Consider the following 22,218-nt stretch of genomic DNA (forward strand, 5'->3'; position numbering starts at 1 on the left):
TTATATGACAGCAACACTGCAAAACACAACATATTACCAAGTATTTCTGTTGAGTTTCTAGTGCAAATATTTTAGTTAACTTACAAGTAATGCTTCAGCAAAATATAGGAGCTTAATATTGTAAAAGAAAAGAATGTCTTGTTATCAGTGAAATAATCTGCCAGTGGAAGTGATACGTTTTGTGATAAATATTACAGGATTTTTGACTTTTGATCTGATATCTTGCAGAAAAGTTACTTGTAAGTTAGTTTTGGAAGGCGGCATATTAGAGTTATTGTAGATAGAAGAAAATGGAGTTTGATGCCTAAAAACTCAGAAATGTTGAGATTAATTTCACATATTTTATAGAAAAAAACTTTGAAATTTTCTGAGCTTGTAATGTGGAAAATTTTCAACTTTTGTAAATTTTCTGAGTTTCAAAAGACAAAATATTTTGACTTTTGAAACTCAAAAATTTCCAATTTTTTTTAGAAAATTTCTGAGAATAATCTCAAATTTTCTAAACCTTTTTATCTCAAACGTTTGACTTTTGGAGCTCAGAAATGTCCAAGATTTGTCCAGAAAATTTCTGAAATTGTTTTTGGCTGAAACTTACTCCTATTTCACGCCTTTTACGTTTTGTTTTGTTTAAGGGTACACGCTAGAAAGACCATAAATGGTAACATTTTGTTCTTTTGCAGTGAAATCTTTTACATCTTTCGTCTTCGGGAGCTTTTTGAGTCAGTCATGTCAGCCAGGCTTCTACTCAGTAAAATCCAAGTAAAAACAGAGAAACAGATTTAAAATCTCCTTTCTCTGTGGTTTTGGCTCAGCTGTGAAGTTTCTCCTCCTGGTCTGCGGCTCCTCAGCTCTCACCTGATAGGCCACCATGTTGAGGAAGTAGCTGTAGACGCTGGTGCGGCTCATCCCCTGCGTGGCCGACATCGTCCCTCTCAAGTATTTGTCGTCAACCACCGAAGCTCTACATTTGGCCATGAACTTCCAGCACCGGCAGCTTTTTCCCCAGAGAGAGCACCTCACATCCTCCAGGAGGCCGGAGCCCTCCGGCAGGCCGGTCAGAGGATTAACGGTGGATCCGGTCCGGCTGGGCCCCCTGCAGCCCAGAGCCTCAGCCCGAGCCCCGGCCGCACCGCCTGGCAGGAGAACCGCTTGCTTTGTTGCCCATGTCCTGAGTCAGTTGGCTCTGCGGCTGTGTCGGCTGCTGCCAGGAGACAGGAGAGGGAGAAGCGGAGGCGAAACCCGGCGGCCTCCCTCATCCCTCGCCCCCCCCCGACCGGTCAGATTAAAGGAGGGAGGGGAGTTTGACATGGACCATGTGTCCGTCCCATCTGTCCGTTCTGTCCCTTCCCCCAGCAGAACACCTTCCTCTCAACATGAAGCAGTGGATGCTTTAACCCTCCACAGGCCTCCAGCAGAGCTGCACTGCAAAAACACTCAATCTGACCAAGTATTTTGGTCAAGTTTCTGCTCTAAATATCTTAGTTCACTTGAAAAAAGACTAAAATTACTCTTCAGCGAGATATGGGAGCTTGTTTTAAGTTAATAATTCCTTTATTAATTTATGAAAAAGTTCTAGTTCCACAGGCAGATTATTTCACTTATGCACTTTAAAAAAGTCACTGTAGAATTTACAGTAACTTACTGGCAGCAGGGTTGCCAGTAAGTTACTATAATTTTTGCAGTAAAGAAATTACAGTAACTTTACAGTAGCCTTAGTGTAATTTTATTACAGTTTTACTTAATTTTTTATTACTGTAATTTGATTGGTGTTACTGTAATTTCTTTAAAATAGCACCGTAATTATATAACATGGTTACTGTGATTTCATCACATTTTTATCATAATAAAATTACAGTAGTTCTGTAGTAGAATTACAAAAGTTGTCATTTTACAGTAGTTCGTGAAACTGCATATTTTGCTAGCTTCTAAAAGTTTAAATGTGAACTTGCAACTTAATTTACCAAACTCTCAAAAAGATGTTTTATTCTTTTAATTAAAAAATCGCTTTATTTTATTGTCAATTTAAATCTGACAAACTGAAGCAAAACAAAATATAGTATTTTGCAACAGCAATGTTTGCTTGTTACATAGAAATCAAAGTATTGCAACCAAAGTGAAAAATACTGTGATCTAAAAACATAACTGATACATTTACCCTCATGATAATATGACATTGAATACAATGAATTAAATAATCTTTGCTAAAACAAAAAACTGTAATCTCAGTCAAAATTGAAATTACAGTCAAATACTATAATTGATTGTAATGTTCTAGTTAAATGTTCTAGTGCAAATTAATGTTATTTTTGGGATTACAGATGGAAATTAGCATCTTGCTAAGTCTGGGATGTTTATTAATATGCAATGTCCTATTGAAATAAAATCAGTCAGTTTTGCAACATTTGTTGGTCACAGAAAACTTGTTTTCAATCAATCACTCAAGTTTATTTGTAAAGCACATTTCAGCAGCAAGGCGGTTCAAAGTGCTTTAAAATTTGTGAAAAAGGATAAAAAATTAAACATTTGCAGAGTTCAGGTCAGTGCAGATTTCAGAAATGAAACTTTTTTTCTACTTGTTTTTGTTGCAACATAACAGAGAAAACTTTTCTACTGTTTTCACATTTTGATTCTGTTAAAGCTGAATGTAAAACCTTTGCAGTTTTTTAGATTTACATCTTTTATCTTGAGCTGAGTTTGGATCTGAATGTGTTCATGGAAACACTCTGTGGTCTGAATCGGCGGTGAAACGCCACGCTGTAGAGCAGTGACGATGATGACGATGATGATGAGCTGGAAGAGAGGGAGCCAGATTATATTTGGGTTAGTGTGCGGCGGGGCGAGCAGCGGGATAATCCTGGTGCTGCTCAACCCTCCTCTCCATCAGGATGACCTTCATCAGCCCAGGCCAGATTTTAAAAGCTGCGGCCTGTTTCTCAGGCTGAGCCGCCCAGAAACGGTCCGGCGTGTTTCACCGCATTTCATCCTCTGAGCTTTGATCCGACTGTAAAATCAACCAGAACCGCCTGGTTCCCTTTCCCAAGCATTTCTGTTCTCACATCTGAGACTTTTGAATATTTCTTTGTCATTTTCACTCACTGGCTGTATTACCTAGAGCAGGGTAAAGTACTCAAGTAAGAGTAAAACTACTTCAGCATATTTTTACTCAAGTAAAAGTCAAAAGTAGCCATCCATGAAATTACTCAAGTAAGAGTAAAAAAAGTATTTACATAAGTACTGAGTAACTGATCAAATTATTGATCATTTAATATTTAAAAATCATCACATAGACCAAAATGTAAAGTTAAGTGGAAATTTAGGTATTTTAAGGATGAAAATGACAATAAGTTATATGCGTAACAAAAAATATCAAAATCAGACTAAATAAAAATTTTCCAAATCAGTATTTTTCAATATAAAACTTTCACAAAAACAACAGGTGTGTGTCTGTGTCTGGTGAATTTTTGGTTAAAACATGTTTGTTTTTCATTCAGTGGGTAGAAAATCCAGAAATTTTACTCAGATAATAGTAGAAATACTTCATAATAAAATGATTCAAATAAAAGTAAAAAATAAGGTACTGCTAAAAGTAATTTTTTTCCAAAACGTTACTAAGTAAATGTAATTAAGTAAATGTAACTAGTTACTATTCAACTCTGATTACTGTGGTTGTCTTGAAAATTAGTTTTTTTATATAAATGAGGATTTCTGAAACTTTCTGAAATTTAAACGTACTTGAATCAATAAAAACTAATTTAATCCGTTAATTCAGCAAAGGAGCAATTGCTTTATTTTATTAAGAACATAATGATTTGGATTTTTTTTCTCCTTAGTGAATCAAATTATTATTTACTTTTACTATTTAGATTTTTGAAGTAACTCGGGTTATCTTTGTAAAATATTAAAAATATTTTCATGATTTGAAACATTTAAGTGTAAAACAAAAAGTGAAAACAGAAGAAATCTTCTGAAAGAACAATATAATAATTACTTTAAAACATTACTTTAATATAAGACCAGTTAGCCAATCATGTACAGAATACATAAACAGTCTTTCAAAAGCAGGAAAAATATATTTTTCATTAAATTACAATATTTTAGATGAGAAACAACTAATTTGCTGCAGAATGAAGTTGATTTTTGATTTTATTTTATTTTCTGCCCCTGCATTTGCTTTAAGATTCTTGTTGTTGTTGTTTTGTCTGTGCTGTAAGAGTCTCAGTGGGTCCAGATTCACTTTCGTGGAAGTGCCGAACAAATAGGAGGTTAAATAAGAGGAAAGCATCAGAGCTTCACACTCAGCTAAGAGGCTTGGACTTATAGACCCAGTGAACCGAGACTCTCCCAGAACCTTCTAGCAAATCTGCAGCCGCAGGATTACAGGCCTGACCCGGATGGGAAGAGAGCGACGCGACAACCCGACGTGTCAGAATTTAGCATTTCTTAGAACTGGCATTTTTACCAATTTTCTGGCTCATCAGATTTTATTACCAAAAGTTCTCTAACGGATGGAGTGAAGAAAAGTCAATCACACAAACTGACCAAACTGAGACGTGGAAATCAAAAAAAGAAAACAAAAAACCAACAAAAGACAAACCCGGTAGAAATGTGTATGACGGGCCATTGTAGGTAGAGGTAAAAAGAAGAGTAAATCCACCCAAAAAATCTGAAATTTTCTAGGAAAAGCTTGAAAATGTTTTAGCTTCAAAAGAAGAAAATGTTTGAATCTACAACCTGAGAAAATTTCCACGTTTTTTCTAGAAAATATGTGAAATTGATCTTAGTTTTTTTCTCAAATGTTTGACTTTTCAAGCTCAGAAATGTATTTTTGGAGGGGAAGTTTACTCCTTTCTTGGCATAAATACTCGATCACACAGAACTAACTTGCATGAAACTTTTCAGTAAGTTATAAGAACTTATTTCATGAAATTTTGAGATCTCTACATTTTTTAATTAATCTCAAAGATTTGCTCAAAAAAATCAAAACGTTTTTACTTTTGAAACTCAAATTTTCAAAAGTCATAACTTCTTTAATGTAAAATCAAAAGTGTTCACTTTTTTCTGATAATAATCTACACATTTCAGATTTTTTTGGCATAAATTTACTCCATTTTTCTAGCTACAATGATCTGAATAAGCTGTGAGTATCTGTAAAATGAGTCCCAAAAAATGCTGAATGACCAAACTATAAATCCAGACCACAAAACAAGTGTAACATATATAGAAATGACAAATTTAACTCATTGGAAAGAACTGCAAAAATATTTTATATCAAACCTACAGATTCAAAATGGCCACAAAGAAATGCAAAATTAAACAGATTCAGACCAAAGTCACACCAAAATGAGAATCTAAAGAACCGCAGAGACCCACTTCACAGCGAGAAGAACCGTCCAACATGCTTCTATGTCCGTAAGACGTTTTCACCAAATGGACGTTCAGATTACCTTCTCTGACACCAACATTCACAAAGACCTAAAAAAACCAACACGACTCCAAAAGGCTCACAAAAGTGGTCTCAACCAACAGCAGAGAGGCAAAATTAAACTCAGTTTGGCAAAAAGGATGTTTAAAATACGTAAATAAACAGATATACTGCTGAGACGTCGGAGGGATTCAGTTCAGGGATTCAAGTAAAGACGGGGCCTGAGTTTGGATATTTAAGTTAAATGTGTTTATGAAGCGATTTTCTCTGCATGTGAAGCAACAAAAACTTGCAACTACAAAAGATGAAGCATCTGGTAATTAATAAGTGACCTCTCTTCCATATTTACTGCAGAAACGGCAAGAAACACAAAATCTTACCAAGAAAAAACTTGGAAATGTTTGAGATTCGAAAGTAGAAAATTTTCTTCATCTGAATCTTTGAAATTTCCAAAAGTCAAAACTTTTCAACCTTACAAGTTCAGAAAATCTCCTAGATTTTTTCTAGAAAATTTTAGACTTTTTTTCTCGCAATGTTTTTAATTTTGAAGCTCAGACATTTTCATGCTTTTCCAGGAAACTTTCTGGAATTAATCTCTCTTCTATCTAAAAAGACACTAATAGGCCTCCATACAAAACTAACTAACAAATAACTTTTCATCAAGATTTAATTGTTTTAAGTCAAAAAATAATTGAATATTTATTTTAAAAAGTACAATTTCAACTGGAGGATTTATTTCAGTTGTAACAAGACATTTTGCTTATGAAAAAGTGAAATTATTTGCTAGTGAAACTGGTTTAATTCATTAAACCAGTAATTCGGGTTTAATGAATTACTGACTTAAAACAATGTCCTGTGTCTTACTGGAAGTTACTTTTAAGTTACTTTAGTCTTTTTTCAAGTGTACTAAGATATTTGCACTAGAAAATAGACCAATATAATTTGTAAGATCTTGTGTTATTGCAGTGGAAACATATTCGTGATAAATGACGCAATAAGAAACATGCACCTTTTTGCATAAATCAGCAGGTAAAAGTAATTGCAACGTTTGTTTCCAGAAGCGTCTCCTCTGGCTTCAAAAGCAGCCATTGTTTTACGTAATATGACTTGTTTGCTGCAGCCTGAACTGGGTGTAAAGCAGCGATTCCAGGCAACAAACACGTGTTGCTCTGAGTCCGGTCTGCAGCCCGGCATTCCTGGGGGCCCGTTCGCTCACGGATAATTGCTGCTGCCTTGTGGGAGAAGAGGAAGTGCCAAAGAGAACAAACAAAAACAAATTAGGAGATGCAAATGGCTGCATGAGTGAACGCGCTCGATCTATGGTTTCAATAGGCTTGCGTAATAATAGCTGAATGCAGGCCAAGCCTTGTTTGGGGAACAGGAGAAGGAGGCAGGAAAAACTATGCATTCATTATGCATTAAGTAGTATTCCTAAACGGGATTATAACTAACGGTTTTGTTTTTATTTGTTTACTGTGAATAAATAAACAGCAGAGTAAATAACCAGTAGGAACAGAAACCCAGTGAGCCCATTCATGACGTTGAGCTCGTACTCTGAGGAAAAACGTCGTTTTATCTGAGTTACTCAACACCCTGAAGACAATTTCAAACCAGTTTCCACTCTTTCATTAGTTCCTTCAGAGGATTCTTACCTTCTAACTATTAGCAAGTTTTCACTCAACAAAAGTCAGATTGTAAAAAGTACAAAGCTTACAGAACTACAATTATCTATGATATGAGTTTTATTATAATTATAACCCCAAACTTCCAGGTACACAGGGTAAAAGATTTCAACTATTTCTCCAAACTTGCAACTACAAAAGATGAAGCATCTGGTAATTAATAAGTGACCCCTCTTCCATATTTACTGCAGAAACGGCAAGAAACACAAAATCTTACCAAGAAAAAACTTGGAAATGTTTGCGATTCGAAAGTAGAACATTTTCTTCATTTGAATCTTTGAAATTTCCAAAGTCAAACATTTTGACTTTTGGAAAGTCTTCTTTCCAATTAACAAAACTTTATTGTGATCTTTTACAGCCTTTAATTTTTCTTGGTCGTTGTGATGTCTTCTCCTACGTGGAGATAAAAGTTAAATATATTTCTAATTGGGCCTAAATTCACACCAAATGTCAGCAACAACCCAACTGATCCACATTTACGAATGAATCAAAGTAAATCAGTCCAAATTAGTCAAACAAAAATATGACCATTTTACCCGGTGCAGCTTTACAATTAAAATAATCTTTTAAATTTACCAACATGAATCTTTCTTGAAAAAATAAAAAATAAAATAAAAATTACATGGCATGAAAATAAGTTTGGTCATTCATGTGCCCATCGATGGTAACATGAATGTTTTCGAATGTTGTGAACATTTGGGTGTAAAATAATGTCCATTAATTTGGTAAAACCAGGTACAAGACGTCGCTTTCAAACTTACCTACAACTTAATGTCAACCGAAGCAAAGGGACTTCAGAGAACAAAGAGAAACCAGAAAATCAAAATGTGCTGTTCTGGTACATGTGGAGCTTCATTAGCCAACTCCGCAAGTCATAAGACCTGACAGACAAGAACGGTTCCCTCAGTCAGATTAGAAATCTTTAAGACTTTTCTGACTTCTTATACATTTTCTAGACTTAAATCTATAATCTTTAACCATTACTTATGTAAAAATATCATGGTTCACCAAAACTTTTAAGATTGTTTTTACAGAGGCTGTACTTTTTAACAGCAGAACCTACATAGACGGATCAAAATATATATATATACAGTATATATATTTCTATCTATGTATAGTAGATCTTCACTTATTCATGGTTTAGTAGATGTAGATTATCACATTTTTCTAAGGAAAACATTAACTCCAAATTATTCATGAAAATTTTGCCAATTTGCACTTTTTGCTGAGCATATCTAAAATATTCAAAGAAATTCAGCTTGGAAAGCTAAAAATTCAAGCGCATAATACTATTGGCTGGTACTTTCAAAGCAGCAAATCCAGGAACGGCATTTATTTTCCTTAGCTGTGATTGGCTGAACCTCGAAGAGCAGAGATAAGGAAGACTGTGGATATTAGCTTCAGTGGTAGCGCCAAGGTTGTTTCCCAATGTGTGTATCAATGCATGTTAACATATATTTGGAGTTTGAAATATTAAAATAGACAGTTGTAAGCATTTTTAGAGAGGGTCTCATCTCCTCACCAGATGGACAAATCTTATTTTATTTTAGAATTTTTTGAAATGTTTATCATGTTGACAATGGGACAAGGACAAAAGGATGGAAGTACAAATACTTTTTCATTTGGAGGAGCCAAGGTGACAGTTTTAAATCTAAAAACCTGTTTCAACTGTCCAGCCTGGTGGTGGCATCATTATGATGTGGGATTCACATGGAACAAGCTACTAAAAGCCTTCAGTTTCATTTTTTGGAATTTAATGAAGACTCATCTTTTGAAGGAATATATCTTCTTCTGCTTCCTAGCATACAGAACTCTTTCTTTGCATTAGGGAACATGATGTAATTTGTACAATTTCACACAAAATGAGTGATAACTGGAATGTTTCTTGTCTTGGAATGGAGGTGTGTGGATGCAGTTTGTGGCTTGACAAAGAACACACTTGGCAAAGAGTTTATGTGGAATAATCCCATGTGACCTGCTGCACGTTATAAGACACTACAACTTAAACAAACAACTGATTAGGTTCAAAGGATTGGTGGGCCAAAATATAAGGCAAAGGAAGGTAAATATCTGAAGTACTGGAACTTTTGTATGAAGATAGTTTCTTAAAAATGAAAACCTGAGCAGAGTCAGCCTCACCTGAGCTCGAAACAAGCGTCCGGTCATCCTATTCCTGGGGCCAGGAGTAAAGCAAGTTCCAAACAGTCAAACAGCCATCAGTCATAGAGCAGGATGAAGGGGTTCGTACAACGACAATGACTTCTCAGGGGACCTGGTGCCATTTCTCAGGCCCCTCACCTCCACGCACATCTCCTGCAGCACCAGGCCAAAAGAGCATTGATGTGGTTTTCAGTCCTGCTTGGGGCATTCAACTCCAACACGTTTCTCTTTCCTTTAATCTCATTAAGACGGGTGGATTGTTAAAGCTCAAGTACATGAAAGACCTAAAAACGTCTGGAGGCAGGAAATCTGTGGTCGGAGAACAAATAAACCTCTTAAAACAGACAGGAATAGCACAGGGAGGAACACAGTGTGACTCTAGTAATCCGGACAGTCAGCGGGTCAATCTGGTTACTGCATTTTCGTCATCAGTCCTTAAACAGATAACAGTAAAAGAAAAGATTTGTGGTATTTTGAGAACTTACTGATTACTGTTTGACTAGATACATAAAAAGGCTGAACATTTAAACAACAATCCTTTGGCCATGCGCCGCAGGGGGGATTTTACCTATGGCAGCACCTATGCAGATGTTTACACTTTCATGTAAATTCTTACATGAAAATGTAAAAATAAAAAAAAGTTGATATTTGTAAATACACTGTATGGCATGTTTTAAAATGTTATGTAAATATAGTTGTCTTGTAATTTTATAAATACATAGTATGATCTTATGAAAGTAGTGTACTTTTACAAACCTTTAAAAAGAAACAATTTAGCCTAAAGAAGTATTAAATTAGTATACTTTCTAGTACACTACGAGTGCATGGTCCATAATATAGTTGCTACACTTATAATATACTTAATAAAATTCATTATATGTATGCTACTTTTTATTCCCAGTTGCCTCCTAAAATTCTTACTGAATTTAGAAAGTGCAGCGATTCAAATTAATGTTGATATTATATTTAATATTGTCGGTCTTGATCCGATGTCCTTTTCATAAAAATCGTTACTGTACCAACCTACATTCATTTTCTACTTTGAATTGAATGGAAGCGTCAGATTATGTGTTTCCGTTTCCCCGCGGAGCTCTCCTCCGCTACGTAAGCGTCCCCGCCATATTGTGAGTGGCCTTGCAGCCGTGGGAAGCCTCGAGAAGAGCACTTCGCGCTAATATTTTAAACTTTTTCGAGCAAGATGCCTCATTCGTGTGCTGCGCTGGATTGTACAAAGCGCTGTACGGTCCAGACCAGAACCTCAGGCGTCACCTTTCACAGGTGAGGCTGAATTATCACCGTGTTTGGACTGTTTTGATGGGCTGACGTCATGAACAAAAGTGTCAACTTCCGCGCTCAAATTCCAAATATTTCTACTCATCTTTTGATTTGATCGAGAAGCTGGCGTTCTCTTTGATGCTGTCTATGAAAACTGGGCTTTTAGAAAAATGAATCTATGTGCCCGTTTCAACTAGATGTCCCTGAACTAACCAGCTGTCCTGGACGACACTGAAGTTAGCATCCTCCTTAGCTTCAGAAAAAGGGCTATTCCGCTGCATTTAACGATTCTGGACTACCGTCGTTGCGCTTTAGACCTAAATATAATATATTTAAAATGGTCAAACCTGGACTTGATTATCGTATAATAATTGTGCATTCTACAACACACAGTCTACAATTGGTAGAACATTTACTCAATGCCTAAAAACTTATAAAATGGAGATTTTAAGAATTTCTTGGGGGATGAATTTGGAGTGTTTGCAACTTTTCATGGGATCTGGGTTTAAATCTCTATAATATACACAGGTTAAACCTAGAGAGAACCAATCTACACCAGTCGTATATTCTAGAAAACATAACATCAAGAGCAATTTTTTAAATCCAAGCCCACATTAAATTGGACTAAACAATATGAATATACAATGATATGAATTGTTATTGTGAAGCTCAAATAATGGTTACTTTTAAGGCTTAACTATCTTATATCTGAAGGTAACACTTTTAATTTAGCTCTGATTTGTTTTTGTTTTTCTGGACTTTTATTTATATGTTTTTCTGATAAAGTATTTTTAAAGTTGAATTGAGTATATGGTCAGCTCAAACCTGAACATAACTACTTTATGCCTATAAAACAGAGTTTGTGATTCGTGTAACCTTGATTCATTGATTAGAAACTGTCTGGGTTTTGGTGTTAGCTGTTTAACCGTTTTTTTTTTTCAAACACTCGATAGATTCCCAAAAGAAACAAACCTGAGAAAACGATGGGTGAAAGCCATCAGGAGGAAGGGCTTCTCTCCCAACACATCCACCAGGCTCTGCAGTGAACACTTCAAACAGGAGGACTTTGACAGGACGGGACAGACTGTCCGACTCAGAGAGGGAGTTGTTCCTTCAATCTTCAGTTTTTCGACCCCTCCAAAAAAGGTAGTTGCATCACTTGGCTTTACGGGTTGAAAATGTTTTCAATTAGTTTAGCAAAATTCTTTGAGTACTTTGTGTTTCAAATCAGCGACGGGCAGCTAAAACAACCAAGGCTTTACCCAAGAAAGCAGAGAGCCAGCAAGTGGCGAGTGCCCCGCCTCCTCCACCAAAACAAGAACCTCCACCCTGTCCTGATTTAGTGAGTTCTGAGCATTTTCTTCTTTATTAACCCTCACAATCAGTGGTCACTGCCTGTCTATGTCTGGTGGTCGTGTTACCGTGCCTGATCCTTGTGTCTTACTAGGACCACTCCTATGCACTGCCTCCATCTTTGGGCGATCTGAAGGTAAAACTCTGCGAGGCGTTGGAAAGAGTCGAGAGTCTGGAAAGAGAAATGAGGAACGCCAAGGATCGGGAACGGAGAGCAAAGAATGCGTTGCACGTTCTGGTGGAGGATCTGAAGGGGAAGAACCTGATAAACGAAGAACTAAAACAAAGGCTTGAGTTATCATGAGATGTCATGACAATATGGACTTGGTGAACATTAATTTAGGTGTAATACACCTTGATAATTCTCATCTGACTTTATAGTTATTATTTTAAATGATTCAGTATTATTTTAAGCTTTAATTTATATATATAGAAAAAAACTTGCCTGTCGTGGAGTTCATCACTGATACCCAGCTGCTGATGATGCTGGAGCATTTTCCATATCAGTGATGCTTCTCCTCCCAGGATGGTAGCCAGGACAGCTTGGAGCGCCACTTCAGTTCAATGAGGCATCAGGTATTATTTATTCTGTTATTCATGACTGTTTTTAATGCTCATTTCTTATGACTTTGTCCTGAATTTTACTGTGGTAACGACCTTGATTTTTACTGTGCTCTTAGAATGATAGCCATGGTGACCCAAAAGGGTCGACAAAATGCAAACGTCACAATGGAACAACAAAACCACAATGCAATTACAATACAACTGGCACGATACAACAACGCCACAAGGTCAAGCCAAAACACAAGAAAAAAGGCACAACAATCAACACAAAGAACCACAACAAACTTTTCTTGTAATATAATTTTTGCATTTTGTTGACCCTTGTGGATAACCATAGAAAACAGTCATAAAACATTTTCCTCTTTAATAAAAATATATGTGTCTGTTTTTCAGGGGGTTGATGAAACAACCAGTCTGGTTTGGTATCTCTCCAAGCAAATCTGGAAAACTAAAAGCACAGCACAAGACAGTCTCCCTTCCTTACTCAGCTACCGCCTACTCCATCAGCAGAAGAACAGTTTCCACCACTTTCCTTCAACATTTCTGTTGTCTTTCATTTGCAACTTGGTGCTTGATTTATTTTTTGTTCTGTTCAGAAGAATTGTGTTCACCTCAACCAGCAAATCTGAGAGGAATCACATTTTTGGTACTGACATGCATATAAACCATGGTGTTGTCTTTTCTTTATAGTTTTTACTGATGTCCTTGGTTGTCTCTCTTTCACCACAATGCCAAACTAAACATTCTTCAAGTTTATGGTGGACATGCAAAACACTGAAAGACCTTTCTGCTGCAAGAGTTTAGTGGAGATGCTGTAGATCTCTGGAGTTTTTTGTGATGCTGGAAGTGAGGCCTTAGCAGCACAAGACACAAGTTTTGGCAAACAAAAGGATTTTTAATAAATTTTTTGATTTTTGATCTAGTTCTCTTCTTCATTTTCCTCATAACTCTGACATTTATCAACTTAAACTTTTCTGGATTTTAGTCAGTGGATTGCACTGCTAACCTGCAGCAAGAGGATGTGGTGTAGCCCTGTGATGGATACATTTATTTCGGTCCAAAAGTAGTAGTTCTGCAGAAACAAGTTAGTTTTGGCCCTTATTTACTATCAGTTTATTTACATCGTCTTAACTTTAATCAAAAATGCAAAAAGAAACAATTTTATAGATAAAATCCTTTTAAATTGCTCTTTATATTCGTTTATATTGTCTGTTTAGATTTTTTTTTTACACTCAATAAATTAAACGCTCGGTTTTAAATAAATTAAAGAAATTTACTTCCGGTGTAACCATGTTTTTCCTCCGACGCGTAGCGGAACCTTTCTTTTTGATCCGGCTAACCATCCAACATGGCAGCGGAGGGAGACGTTGATTTGGACCTGGAAGCTGAGGAGAACTGCACCGGGAAACCGGTGGAAAAGCCTCGGAAACATGACAGCGGAGCCGCAGATTTGGAGCGAGTCACGGACTACGCGGAGGAAAAAGAAATCTCCAGTTCGGACCTGGAAACGGTGAGAGCTGCGGGCTGTAACCGACGGGCCGACCCAGAAACATGCGGCTGGAGCGGCTGCTGCTAACCGAAGAGCCCGGGTTGTTTGTCAACGGTTCTTTTAAAAAGCTCGCTTTAAAATCTCTATAAAGTCTTTCTAAAAATGACCATTAAAACTGTTTAAATGTTGTGTAATCGTCAGACATTTACTGTTAATTAACTAGATGTTTCTAAGCTAAAGTTAAATATAGCTTTGTTGAAATCCTTTATGACTCCTATCAAAAGTCTAGTATTATGCCAATTAAAGTTTGAAAAAATATTTTTAAAGTGTATTGAGTACACTTTAAATATTTACACCTGTATCTTTTTTCTTTGTTTTTTTTTTACTAAGTCATATTACACATTTTGTTTTCCATTAATTCTAAAGCAATAGAAAAGTAAGACAGCTAACGTTAACTAGCTGTTACTGCAGCTTTAAATAAGTGAAATTTATAAATTAAATGGTAGCCAATTAAATGAGGAAGAAGTGGATTAAATAGCTGTAGAAAAAAACTAAATATTAATGCCAGAAAATAAACATGCCTATAACAAAAGTTTAATTTTCTTTGATGATGCCGACTGGTTCAAATCAAACCAAATAAAAACTAACTGTTATTCTTTCAGGCGATGTCGGTGATCGGAGACAGAAGATCCAGGGAACAGAAAGCCAAACAGGAGAGGTAAGATAAGTGGTGATACGATCCATTATTAAATCCGTTTAATCCTGAGGATTCAGGAAAGATCCACTTTAATTTGCCTTGGAGATGAACTCTCGTTCTGTTTATTTTCAGAGAAAAAGAGCTGGCTAAAGTCACCATCAAGAAAGAGGATGTAGAGTTGATTGTAAGTAGATTTCATTTTCCAGTTAAGATTATATTGCATATAATCAGTCAATAGTTAGCTGGTTTACATGTCTTATGAAGGTGTTTCAATTTAATTTGTTTTTAGACAAGGACAGAATATTTGGTTTTATGTTTGTGTGATCTGGACCCCCATACTTGAAGCTCTGCATTTTATGTACTATATAGTAATAGATACTGACAAAAAATAACTTATGTTAATGATAAGTCTTCATTTTCCAGTTACTCTAAGATGTATGTTTTTATAGCTGCCCATGCATTGTCTATAAACTCTTGATTTGAGTCAGGTGAGTTAAGATGTCTCAGTGTACAACTTTACCTAATAAATACCTTGGTTGCAGTTTTTTTCCTTTCGGTTTGCACCAAAATTCTTAGGAACAAGATGCATAATGATCTGATTTGAAAACAAATATTTTTGTTGCTGTTACTGTAGAAGAAAAGTAGCATTAACAGCTACTGACGTTTGTAGCAGTTTGCATTTGGCTGATCTCCTTTTTATTACACTGAGCTTAATTAGTTGATATTTGGCTAATTAGTCAGGCTACCTGCTCAAGTAGCAAGCCTTGGCTTCTTAGCAGGCACGATGTTTTCAGCTTGCCAACTGTTTTAATGTAAGTTTAACTCAAATTTGAAAATTCAAGGTTTTTTATTATTAAATATCAATCATAAATGTAGAGAAACTTGCATACATTACATAGTTTGTTGCTCAGAATGAATCGTATGTGTGGCCAATAGAAGTAAGCCAGTGGCGAACACAAATATTACAGTAAATTTACACTTACCTGTGGTTGATGCAAAAAGCTAGCTAACTAGCACAGGTATGTTAACAGCTAGTCAGCGTTGGCCTCAATAGCTTTGAGTCGTAATAAAGATGTTTGTGCTTGACTCAGACATTTGCCCGACGTTGAAGTCCAGCGAAAAATAAACCGATGATAAAATAGTCATGGCACCACAAAATGTACGACCTGTGATTAATGTATTTCATGCTAATTTATGTTTTCCTCGTCTTGCCATTACCTTCCTGTTCTATTCTGCTCCATAAAAATCTCGCTTCTGACAGTTCTCCCGTTTACTTTAATTTCCCCGGTCTAATTTTTAAGGGGCCAATCAGAACAGGAGGTGATCCCGTGAACGATGACATCGTTGTTCTGCGCTGTTATCGTCTGTAGTTTTAGCAATGGCAGCAATTTTGAATCTTGTTTGGATCGGCACTTCTCTCTCAGCAGTGGATGGTTGTCTACAGCGCAGGCAATTTCCCTACGTCGCGGTCAAACGCATTTGGGTAATATTTAAAACCTCAGCAGAGTCCAGCTCCAGGAAGTGAGATCTATTTTCTCCAAAATAATTTAAGACGCTTTAAGGATGCATGGACACCCTGGAAGTTATTGCACTAGCGTTGCACTGCTTCAGTTTTAGTTACTGCTTTTATTATGACTATAAATGGATCAGAACTGTAAAAATTATTTTTATGAATGTAAAGGAAACGTATAAGGATCTTCTTTCAGCCAGAATTGCACAGCAACTCTTTTTGTTTTAATTTGTGTCAAATCCAGTTTGTTGCTTGTGTTATAATTGTAACCTTTGCCGTTTTTTGTGGTGCAGATGTCAGAGATGGAGATCTCGCGGTCGATGGCAGAGCGCAGCCTGAGGGAACACATGGGGAACGTGGTGGAAGCTCTGGTGACTCTGACCAACTGAACACATTCTCACACTGGACTGTTTCTTCCCACCTTAAAGCTCACCGGATCAATCCAACGGAGCTGATCCAACCCAAATCCTCCAGTTTTTTTATTTTCAAATAAAAATTCACTATTGTGTAAAAACAAGTGTGTTTAATTCAAATAGCTGTACTTGAACAGACGCCACTAAAACTAAACTGGTAGGTTATTTACAAAATTACACAAATCCAGCTGCTTCCTTAGACTTATAGGCCGACTATGCCAGGTGAAACAAAGTAGGATGATCAGTTCATGTGTTTGGAGAAGGATTGGACCTCGCAGGCTTCCCTCCAGCGCTCACCAGGATCATCTTAGGTCTTCCTCTTCTTCACGGTGGGCCGATCGAACACGTCCCTCACGCCGGCCGCCTTCTGCTTAAAGAACTTGCTGTTCTGAGCGCTTTCCTGAGCCCAGGCCGAGTCGAACGACGTCGTGTCCTGGTCCACCAGGTGGGTGTACTTGGTGCGACCCGACCGGCCAAAGTTTTTCACCTGGTCGGAGTGAAAACGGTCAGAAAATAAAAAACTGAACCTGCATAGTAAATTCCTGGTATGCAAGCGGATCTCACCTGCATGACTTTGGGTAAGATGGTTTTGTTGAAGTGATCTTCCAGAGTAGGAGCGCTGAAATCTCTCTTATACACATCCTCCTCCTCATTCTGGGAAGGAGAGCAAATGTTCAGCACAAAAAACCACAACAGGTGTGTCTACACTGCCACCTAGTGGACCAAACAAGCAATGAAAAACAAAGGGGCAGTATGCGTTTTCTAAGCACAGTGCCATATAGCAAATATGACTTAAATTTAATTTTACATTATATTTTAATGACTTGAAATTGAGCCTATGTCTCTTTAAAAATTCCTGCTCTTTTTTAAACTCCATGTTCATGAAATCATCACAACATGGCTCCTCTATTAACCCTTTAACAATGTTTCTGCCAGCGTTGCACTGAGAAGCTCCTAGAATGAGATCGGCTGATGTGCAGCTCCACCAGGTGTTTGCTAATATCTGCTGGCTAGTCTGAAGGAGCTGAACAAGGGTTGCTTTGTGTGCCAGAAGCTTGGAAACCGCAGCTTCGAGGAGGAGCTACACCTCGAAGGCGGGGCTAGGTCCAACCAGGCATTTTGCACAGCTGAATGGTTGCCATGGAGATTAAAGGATTTCTTAAACATGCATAAAAGAGTCTAAGCAAACCTTCAGGTATGTGTTTGATGAGGGAACAATATAACATAATGGAAATTGATTTGACATGATACCGCCTCTTTAAGAAAAGTTTCAGATTTTGAGCTAAAAGCTACGGAAGCACTTAACTGCTGGAGTTTGGAAATAAATTCAGAAGAGAGATCTTGTTTTAACAACTTTTATATCACGTTAAAACAAGAAAACTCAAATTTTTTAAGATTTATATCTGTCTAAAACTAAAATATGCTATAGTTAAAAAAACAATAGCAAAATGTCTTGGGATGTTTACGTCTAGAACAGGAGGAAAATTCATTTTCATTTTGGTTCACATCAAGATCGAGAATGTCTTTAAAGGGCTGGTTGTAGCAGAAAGTATCAATAAACTACCCAATAAGAAATTGCTAATATTAATAAATATTTAATATTATATTTATATAATATCAACTTATTTGATGAGAATGTGCGTCCTGCTCACCATGAAGAACGCTCCTCTGTGGTAGTACTTCTGTAGGAACTTGTATTTGCCCTTCTGGGCTTTGTTGGTAACGACCTTGCCGCTGTTCCGGAGCTCCGCCCGCCGCTCCTCCTCCGTCAGGTTGTGGAATCGTTCAATCTCGGACTTCTCCTTCTCCATCCTGAAGACAGACCCAATCACCACCCTGCTCTGCGTCTCACCGTCTCCATCAGATCTGTTTACTCACGTTTCTCGTGTCTCTCTGTCCCTCTTGATGCGCTTCAGCTCTCGGACCTTCCAGGCCTCGTACTCGTCCTCCTCGTTCTCTCCGTCCGTGTCCAGCGCTTCCAGAGCGGCCAGCGTGCGCCGGTTCTCCTCGAACTCTTTCTTGGCCTCCTCCTCGACGATTTTCAGAGTGTAGCGGCGGCGCTCCTCCGTCTGCCGCTTGGCCTCGGCCTCCAGCTCCCTCTGCTTCAGCTCCTCGGCTTCGCGCTCCGCCACCGTGATTCTGTCCTTCCTGTCCACCAGTTAGTTTGGCAAGTTATGGACTATTACTTCCTGACATTCAACCAAATGTTCAGAATAATTTTAAACAATTTGAGTAATTTTACTTCTGTTTAAGTAACACAAGTGAAATATCACTTTTTTAAAAATCTCACGTTTTTCGATAAAGTTTTTGCATCAGGATGAGATTTTTTGTCTGTATTGAAATTAGCATATTTCACAAAATGGAAACACTTTTTGTCATCAGGAGTCACAGGATCAACAACCGAACGTTACTACTGGCAGAAACAACAAAGAAGACAACAGGAAGTGGTTGGCTGGGGATGATGCTGCATGTTTTCTAGGGATTTATATAGTGAACAAACTTATTCACATGTGATTCTAATTGCTTCTCTTATTTAATGGAAACATCGTAATTGCAAAGTTGTGTTTTTTGACATTAACAGAATATCAAACATTTGTAATAGAAACAAAAATACAGATAAATTACTGATGCATTTATTGCCAGAAATATTTTCAAACTGCTAAAACAAAATTGTAGTTTTTGTGCCAATAACTTATTATACTTCAAAACTAACTTACAAGTAACCTTTCAGCAACATTTAGGAGCTTGATTTAAGTAAATAATTCCTTAATATTGATTAAAAAAAAGTTCTAGTTCCACTGACAGATAATTTCACTTAGAACATGGGAAAATGTTTTGTTATAAGTGAAACAATCTTGCCAGTGGAATTAGAACTTTTTCATCAATATTAAGGAATTATTGACTTAAAATAAGTTCTTACTTGTAAGTTAGTTTTTTTATTTCATGTGTACTGAGATATTTGCACTAGAACTTGGACCAACATGCTTGGCAAGATTTTGTTTTTGCAGTGCAGTTTTCAGAGTTCTTACTTGCGGATGAAGACCGGTTTGAGTCGCGGCTCCGCCTCGTCCTCGCTGTCTGTGTATTCCTCGTATTCTGACTCAGACTCGGACTCCTCCCCCGACTTCACCTCCTCCTCCACCTCCATCACTTCCATCTCTTCGTTCTTCCGCTCCACCGCTCGCTGGCGCATCATCGCTCGTCGCCGCTCAATTTCCTGCAGAACGATGATCAGACAATTAGAATTTAACCAACGTGATGGAAAGGATTAAAAACCCAGAGGTGTTTGTGTAATGCCAACCTCATCATCCACTTCTTCCTCCTCCTCCTCTTCTTCCTCACTGCTGTCTTCGCGCTCAGGATGCCACGTTCCCTCGTCCGAGTCCTCGCTGCTCTCGGCCACGACTTCAGGCTCAACGATCTGCCTGTGCCTCGCTAACCTGAGAACCAACAAGTGAGAAACGTCTTCACTCTCCAGAATTCACTGGTAGTTTGAGTTACAGCTGAGCGCCGGGCGCTACCTCTCCTCCACATCCTCGGAGGTCCGGTTGAGCAGACGCCGGAGACGAGGGTCGGAGACGTCCTCCTCCTGTGGCTCCACCTCCGGCTCCGCCTCCACCCCCTTCTTCACAAACTTGAACTCCTCATCTTCCTCGTCTGAAGACTCCATGGGGGCGTAGTCAGGACGCTTACCGGACACATAGCGCTTCACCTTCACCTTCTCCATGGTGAGCTCACCTGCGTGACACACATCAACAAGATGGCTGACATCAAGTTAATCTGAATACAGTCTGAAGTTTTCGTTTCTGGTCTCAAACATCCACAGTTAGAGATCAGAAATCAACTATAGACTGTTCATTAGTGATCTAATCTTTAACCACAAGAGTACAGATTCCCTTGGCTTCTTTTTGCCTTCCTTCACACCACAGTGAAAAATCTCAAGAATTTAAGTCAAAATAATTATTTGGGACATTAAATTATTGGTGCAAAAATGCATCAGTTTGTACAACTTTAAATCTTTCCACTTTAAACAAAAAATCAACAAAACTCAAATCTTACACTTCCCTCAACACCTGTGAAGGTTTTATTTATTTTGTGATTTTCAACTGCATTGTTTACTGAATTATACAAATAAAAACAGCATATAAAACCAAACCTTGATGTAAAAGCATAACAAAGATAGAATCTCACTTGAAAACAAATATAAAATTACACCAAACATGATTACAATTCAGCAAATCCAGTTTATTTAAGTTCTAACATCATACTTAATTAAAAGTTGTAATTGTAATATAACTTTGTCGGCTTGTGTCTGTGTCTTTAGACCTGAAACATTACTAGACATACACATATGTCATCTCTTGTTAATGCTTTCTTACACAGAAAACAGTAAACTTCATAACAGGAATCAACTACAGACGTAGCATAAACAGCTACTGACGTTTGTAGAAGTTTGCATTTGGCTGATCTCCTTTTTATTACACTGAGCTTAATTAGTTATATCATATATATATATGATATCTATAAGCGGTTGTTTACAAACATTTTTGATATACTTAACAGACCACGAGGAAACTCCTAGTGGAGATGTTGAAGGATTTTTTGGTGTTTTTTCTTCTGATTTTTGGCGCTATGTGGACACGTGATAGATTAATAAGGTGTCTGACATCATTTCACCACATGTATAATTAGATGCCTAAATTGCAAAAAATAAGCAACCGACGTACCACCTTAAAATTCCAAATAAAAGCATTAAATACTTAAATGAGCAAATTCTAAGCTTGGCACTCAGAAATAACATCAGACGTGTATTTGACCACATCATTTGTCATCCTGACCACAAAATAATTGACCGGCCTGTTTGCAGCCACCGGCACTCTGCTAAAATATGGACATTACAATACTTTGGATTTTCTAAGGCCTAAAATCAAAATGCTCAAATTTAAGACATAAAATTCGAATTTCTTTTGCTCTTTATAACAACTTATCTAACATTACGTCTTTATTTAACCAGTGCTAACACTGTAACTTTTTCATTTTGTGTATCGTGTGCCAACAGTGGCATTAGCTGATGCTAATGTAGCTAAATGGCTAACCCACAAAAGCTCACCTTTCTCGTTCCGGATCGGAACGGCACCAGCTGTGGACTGGATCGGTGGAAGCTTCATGTTGGCGGCTTCGTGACTAGACATGATTGCCTGGTCAACGATAAACGAGCCGAAGAAAAATTAAAACGATATTCCAACTAGCTATTCTAGCTCGTTGTAGCTGCTGCGAAACGGAAGTTCAACAAAACGCGTGAACGGACAGGAAGTAGAATTGTTCCGACTAACGTTTCCGACGCTTCCGGAGCACACGTAGCTTCACATTAACATTTTATAATTATTTGTTTTGTCCTAGTGGCGTGGAATATGACTCTTTACAATATTCTATGTATCTTAGAGGAAAATCTTGAGATAAAATATTCAATGAGGGAATATCAGTTCTCTCATTGAAGAGAGATTTAGTAGATTTAGTGCAGATTTGCGCCCCCTGTGGTTGTTGAAAACAACGCAAAAGAAATCAATCAAACAATTATTTTTCCTGGGTAAATAGTAATATTGATTAGAATATACAGTTGATAATGATAATAAATGGAAATATTACTATTACT

At 37.4% G+C, this 22,218-nt stretch overlaps 4 protein-coding genes across 5 annotated transcripts in view; 2 read left to right on the plus strand and 2 right to left on the minus strand.

The window, feature by feature from the left end:
* The window catches only part of serinc4 (serine incorporator 4), a 101,340-nt gene extending 91,950 nt beyond the window's left edge, over positions 1-9,390 (minus strand). The window contains exon 1 of one of the 2 annotated variants that reach the window (XM_023332580.1): positions 9,244-9,390. In XM_023332580.1, coding sequence (XP_023188348.1) covers positions 9,244-9,270 — 27 coding nt within the window. In that variant the 5' untranslated portion in view covers positions 9,271-9,390. Of the gene's footprint in view, positions 1-855; positions 1,228-9,243 lie in introns of those variants that run through there. The other variant, XM_005808118.3, reaches the window with a different exon arrangement.
* A 996-nt stretch (positions 9,391-10,386) lies between these two features.
* LOC102225035 (THAP domain-containing protein 6-like) lies at positions 10,387-13,374 on the plus strand. Its single transcript, XM_005808117.2, has 5 exons — positions 10,387-10,542; positions 11,493-11,685; positions 11,771-11,881; positions 11,987-12,468; positions 12,850-13,374. The coding sequence occupies exons 1-4, from the start codon at positions 10,463-10,465 to the stop codon at positions 12,194-12,196; spliced, it is 594 nt and encodes a 197-aa protein (XP_005808174.1). The 5' UTR covers positions 10,387-10,462; the 3' UTR covers positions 12,197-12,468; positions 12,850-13,374.
* A 364-nt stretch (positions 13,375-13,738) lies between these two features.
* On the plus strand, positions 13,739-16,666 carry hypk (huntingtin interacting protein K). The gene is made up of 4 exons (XM_005808093.3): positions 13,739-13,966; positions 14,608-14,663; positions 14,775-14,826; positions 16,446-16,666. The coding sequence occupies exons 1-4, from the start codon at positions 13,805-13,807 to the stop codon at positions 16,539-16,541; spliced, it is 366 nt and encodes a 121-aa protein (XP_005808150.1). The 5' UTR covers positions 13,739-13,804; the 3' UTR covers positions 16,542-16,666.
* mfap1 (microfibril associated protein 1) lies at positions 16,656-21,864 on the minus strand. The gene is made up of 8 exons (XM_005808089.3): positions 21,676-21,864; positions 20,087-20,303; positions 19,867-20,005; positions 19,595-19,782; positions 18,444-18,713; positions 18,218-18,377; positions 17,130-17,219; positions 16,656-17,052 (listed from the first exon to the last, which is right to left on the minus strand). Exons 1-8 carry the CDS (start codon positions 21,755-21,757, stop codon positions 16,873-16,875), a joined length of 1,326 nt encoding a protein of 441 aa, XP_005808146.1. The 5' UTR covers positions 21,758-21,864; the 3' UTR covers positions 16,656-16,872.
* Positions 21,865-22,218: the final 354 nt, after the last annotated feature.

This window comes from Xiphophorus maculatus, chromosome 4, assembly GCF_002775205.1.
Source record: "Xiphophorus maculatus strain JP 163 A chromosome 4, X_maculatus-5.0-male, whole genome shotgun sequence".
Lineage (NCBI taxonomy): Eukaryota > Metazoa > Chordata > Actinopteri > Cyprinodontiformes > Poeciliidae > Xiphophorus > Xiphophorus maculatus.